The 5,000-nt window shown below is 48.3% G+C and overlaps 1 protein-coding gene across 1 annotated transcript in view; it reads left to right on the forward strand.

Moving 5' to 3' along the window:
- LOC138973973 (ATP-binding cassette sub-family C member 2-like) overlaps positions 1-45 on the forward strand; it is an 8,671-nt gene extending 8,626 nt beyond the window's left edge. The window contains exon 6 of the mRNA XM_070346668.1: positions 1-45. This exon is cut by the window's left edge and continues 21 nt beyond it. Coding sequence (XP_070202769.1) covers positions 1-45 — 45 coding nt within the window.
- Positions 46-5,000: the final 4,955 nt, after the last annotated feature.

Raw genomic sequence — 5,000 nt, forward strand, 5'->3', positions numbered from 1 at the left:
TGTGGTGAACCGCCACGCTGTCTGTCTCTGTCTCGTGATTCATGATGAGTTTCGTCATTTTTTTCCGAATGTGCTGTCCTGTGATCTTTGTGTTGAACGGGGCGGGGATATAGCTCAGTTGGTAGCGCGCTTGATTTGTATTCAGTTGGCCGCTGTCAGCGTGAGTTCGATCCCAGGTTCGGCGGAAATTTATTTCAGAGTCAACTCTGTGTGCAGACTCAACTTTGTGTGCAGACTCTCTTCGGTGTCCGAACCCTCCCCCCGTGTACACTACATTGGGTGTGCACGTTAAAGATCCCACGATTGACAAAAGGGTCTTTCCTGGCAAAATTGCTTAGGCACAGTTAATAATTGTCTACCTATACCCGTGTGACTTGGAATAATAGGCCGTGAAAGGTAAATATGCGCCGAAATGGCTGCAATCTACTGGCCGTATAAAATTTCATCTCACACGGCATCACTGCAGAGCGCCTAGAACTGTACCCACGGAATATGCGCGATATAAGCGTCATTGATTGATTGATTGATTGATTGAACTGTTTTGCAAGATGATGCATGCGAATTTTGCAGAAGGCATGGGCCGATACTTTGATGAGTGCGAATATGTGGTTGTTGTCCGGTTCTGTGTCCATCATATGGTCAGTGAGTGTGTGAAACACGTGTCCCGCCACTTCTTGCAACATTGCTTGTGACAGTGCTGAGGGGAATCCAGTGCCTTGGGGCAGTCTTCCGTCGTTGACAAACACCATTCTCTGAAAGAGCTTCTCAGTCACGGCGCAGATTTTGACGAGGCTATCGGTTGACTTTGTCAGTCCCCCTCGGTCTTTCTGCAAAACCATGCAATGGCTGGGCTGCGTGTCGTCCAAACACTTTGTTGTCAAAGCCGATCGACTGTCGGGACAGTGTCAGTGAGTGCTTCGGACTACCATCTTGGCGACATATCCGGCAATGTAGCCCACTGCAGCTTCCCGAAAAATGGACAGCTCGGGCAGGTCTGGCACTTCCTCGGTGATGTCGTCGTCATCTAGGTGTGATGTTGACGTCATGCCATAACGACGCGCAATCAGCATGTCCTGTGAGGAGTCAGGGACAGCACTCCTCATTGTGTTGCATCAAGTGGCCGTGGTCAAGACTGCGGTGAAATCCTGTGGTGCTGAATTCCCGGTCACAATCCGACCATCATGGCGCATCAAGAGGCGCTTGTAGATGGCAACAAACTGCCGGGCTGTTGGATTGTTGGAAAAGCCTCCCGAAGCCCGAACTGGCCCAAAAAAGAGCTCAAGGTGATCCTGTGAAAGTTTTTATGTGAGCAGATAATGGAGGGGTTTCTGCGGGCCAACATGCTGCTCGTACAAGACCTTTGTAGTTTTGATTGCTGCCATGAAACCAAGGAAGGCTGTTTTCTTGGGTGTTGTGCACATGAGGTTGCCAGCGACGTCTCGTACTGATGATAAGTAGCCGTATGCCTTGTCCAAGAACGCAAAGGAATCTGCTGCTGTTTCGGGCTTGAGGGCTCCTTTATTTCTTTTGGCGAACTTATTCTTTGAGTTGAGGATGTCAAAGAGTTTATCTGCGGTGCGAATGAAGTCTACCGTACCCTGGCAGTTGTTGACCTGATCCAGCTTGAGAAAGTCCCTGCAGAACACGAGAGCGTCAGCCACACTGTTGCTCAATGTCTGAGCCGCCAGCTTGACTTTCATTTTTTGGTTCTGCCATGACAGGTGTTCCTTTCTTAGTCTGTTTCCCAAATGCAGTCCCTCCCTCTCCTGAATCTCGTGGAGTTCCTCTAAGTACTTCCATCGAATGATTCGGCCTGAACCGTCTTTTAACAAGCCGCAAGAGGCAAAGCCGTTTCTGAGCAGCTTCAGCATGTGACAGACGTCAAGAAGAACTTGTACCTTGTCTTCTGGGTGTGATGGGTGTTGAAAGGCAGGTGCAGGTGTCGTGGTGCATTGAGGCTCCAAGGTCCCTGAGCATGGAGAAGTGGCAAGACGGGCCGTCACAGGTTAACGACACTATACCTTAACTCCGGTGTCTGCTACCTTCATCAAACATTGCCGGATCAGATTAGCTCGTTCGGAGCCTGACATGCCTTTGATCAAAAAGTATCCAACAGGTACCTTCCAAGATCCGTTGATGCAGACTAGCATGAAGACGAGAGCGTCTGTTGCTGGGGGAGCAGAGTCGTCAATCACACCCGCACCAACGTCAACAAAACCAACCATCTTTTCGCCGTTCCACTCGACGTGTTTTTGGCTCACGTAAGTGTAGCCTATGCGATCGTAACTTTGTCTGTCTGTGCGTGTGTGTGTGTGTGTGTGCGTGTGTGTGTGTGTGTGCGGGTGTGTGTGTGTGCGTGTGTGCGTGTGTATGTCTGTGGTAGAAACTCTAACATTTCGTCATTTGAAGACGTCACATTATGACGTAAGAGGGTTAGACGTCACGCGAAGGAATTACTGAAAGTATTTTGAGCGGGCCGAGACTAGTTGGCAGTCGTGTCCCTGTAAGTTACAGGCTACATGCAGACAGACAGATCTAGATCTAGTGTCTCGCTTTCTTGCACAGTGTCACCTATGCTTACTGTGTGTGTGTATGTGTGACGGAGTGATTGAGTTTGTGTTACTGTTTGTCGATTTCTTACGTGAGCCTTGAAGGCTTCGCCTCTTGTTTTTATGGACATCTCGTCGATCATCAAGCTGCATACAACTTCTGTCTTGTTCTCCTTTGCTTCTTGTACCTTCCGCTCAAGTGACGTGAATACCTCAGAGGTGAAACCAGGCTCCCCGTCGATCCCAGTAAAACCACCGTCTGATGGTATTCAGGTGTGGAAGTCCCAATCCGAAGGTGTCCCTGACATAGTTGTATGCCTTCGAAGAGTAAAATTGCAAAGTCAACGCAAAAGATTTCAAGGCAGGGTGGTACTCCGCTGTCGATTTGCTACCTTTCGTTTTCATGAGTCGACGCATTAGCTGATGGGTAACACCCGGGAATGAATTTTCCAGATGTTCTGCACAGTTATCTGAAATCAAATTTGTCTGCTTGAGATTGTCAACGACGCCTTTTAGAGTTTTTACTCTGTTCTGCAATCTTCTGTTTTGATCTCGAGCGAGCTTAAGCTTCTTCTGGAAGTCACCAATCGTTTCAATCGCTAAGTCAAGTTTTCTTTTCATTTTAACGGGAGTGTTGAGCCCATATGAATGATCACAAAAAACATTCAATTCACTCTGCCCTGCCCTGGTACTTGTAGAAGGTGATGGTGGGTCATCTTCCGTCAGTGTCACAGTCCTAGCAGCTGGAGCTCTCTGGGTCTGTTGTTTCTGTGGAAACAAATCATTATATTAACCTTGAATTGTTTAATTATATTCCCGCAAACAACAGATACCCCCCAACCAGCGCAAACACAATGCTTACTCTCTCTTTCCCCCACCCCCGTCTCTCTCTCTCTCTCTCTCTCTCTCTCTCTCTCTCTCTCTCTCTCTCTCCCTGGGGATCCTGATTTGGCCTATTATGGTTCGCTGGACCCGAAAAGCAACAGCTAACTCTCTCTCTCTCTCTCTCTCTCTCTCTCTCTCTCTCTCTCTCTCTCTCTCTCTCTCTCTCTCTCTCTCTTTGAGGACAGGTTGTAAGAAAAGGCGTCGCCTTAAACCTCTATCCTTGAAAAATAAAGTTCCATCATCATCATCTCTCTCTCTCCCTCTCTCTCTCTCTCTCTCTCTCTCTCTCTCTCTCTCTCTCTCTCTCTCTCTCTCTCTCTCTCTCTCTCTCTTTATTTCATAATTGAAGGAAATGATCGCGGTTTTACTGTTGCTGTGTCTTTCTTTAAGTTTAGCATTATTCACCTTACGGCTTGACTTGCAGGTGCTGTGGAAAGTCGAACAGCGTGGGAACAGCAGTTTTCACGAGACGTGTAGTTTGACCACATCGGTCAAAGCAAGATTCTTTAAAATGACTTGAGCACAGAACCATGGTGTTTGTCGCTTGGAGGCCTTCCCTTCGAAGCGCTCTGGTTTGTTTGTTTGTTTGTTTGCTTAACGCCCAGCCGACCACGGAGGGCCATATCAGGGCGGTGCTGCTTTGACATATAACGTGCGCCACACACAAGACAGAAGTCGCAGCACAGGCTTCATGTCTCACCCAGTCACATTATTCTGACACCGGACCAACCAGTCCTAGCACTAACCCCATGATGCCAGACGCCAGGCGGAGCAGCCACTAGATTGCCAATTTTAAAGTCTTAGGTATGACCGGCCGGCCGGGGTTCGAACCCACGACCTCCCGATCACGGAGCGGACGCCTTTACCACTAGGCCAACCGTGCCGGTAGCGCTCTGGTCCATATGTTACGTCTTTCTGGGTCTTTTGGGAACCTACAAATAAAAAAATCATGGATTACGTACTTGATTTGCACGCGATTCCCATTCTGTGTTTCCAATTGGCATATTACAGGTGAGGTTATTTCGATGACACGTGTAAGCGCGAATGAAAAAACAAATGTAACTTACCGGTGCACCGTTGTTCCTGTTTCTTTTCCCTTTAGTCCTTTCCCATCGGTCCTGTAGTGCAGGGGCGGACGAGGGGGGGGGGGGGCACAGGGGGCACGTGCCCCCCCCCCCCGAAAAGAAAAAGAAAAAAAGAAGAAGAAGAAAAAAAAAGATTTTTCTATGCTGATTTTATGACCATTTCTAAGTTCAAATGGCACCAGATGGCACCATTTTGCTTCTTTGGGCAAATTTTTTTTCCGGGGGAGCATGCCCCCGGACTCCCCTAGCAAATTCGGGCGCTTTGCGCCCATCACATTCACTTTCGATTCAAAGTGCCCCCCCCCCCCCCCCCCCTTACAAAGCAACTGATCCGCCCCTGTAGAGGCACCCCCATGCCACGCACTGTGGCATACCTTTGCTTTAGATCATCTGTTGGATCTCTGAGGAATAAATAAACAAAATGGATAGGTAATTGAACACAAAATATGTTCTCTTGTATAATAGAGGATAAGCGTATATT

This window comes from Littorina saxatilis, linkage group LG8 (assembly GCF_037325665.1).
Source record: "Littorina saxatilis isolate snail1 linkage group LG8, US_GU_Lsax_2.0, whole genome shotgun sequence".
Classification (NCBI taxonomy): domain Eukaryota; kingdom Metazoa; phylum Mollusca; class Gastropoda; order Littorinimorpha; family Littorinidae; genus Littorina; species Littorina saxatilis.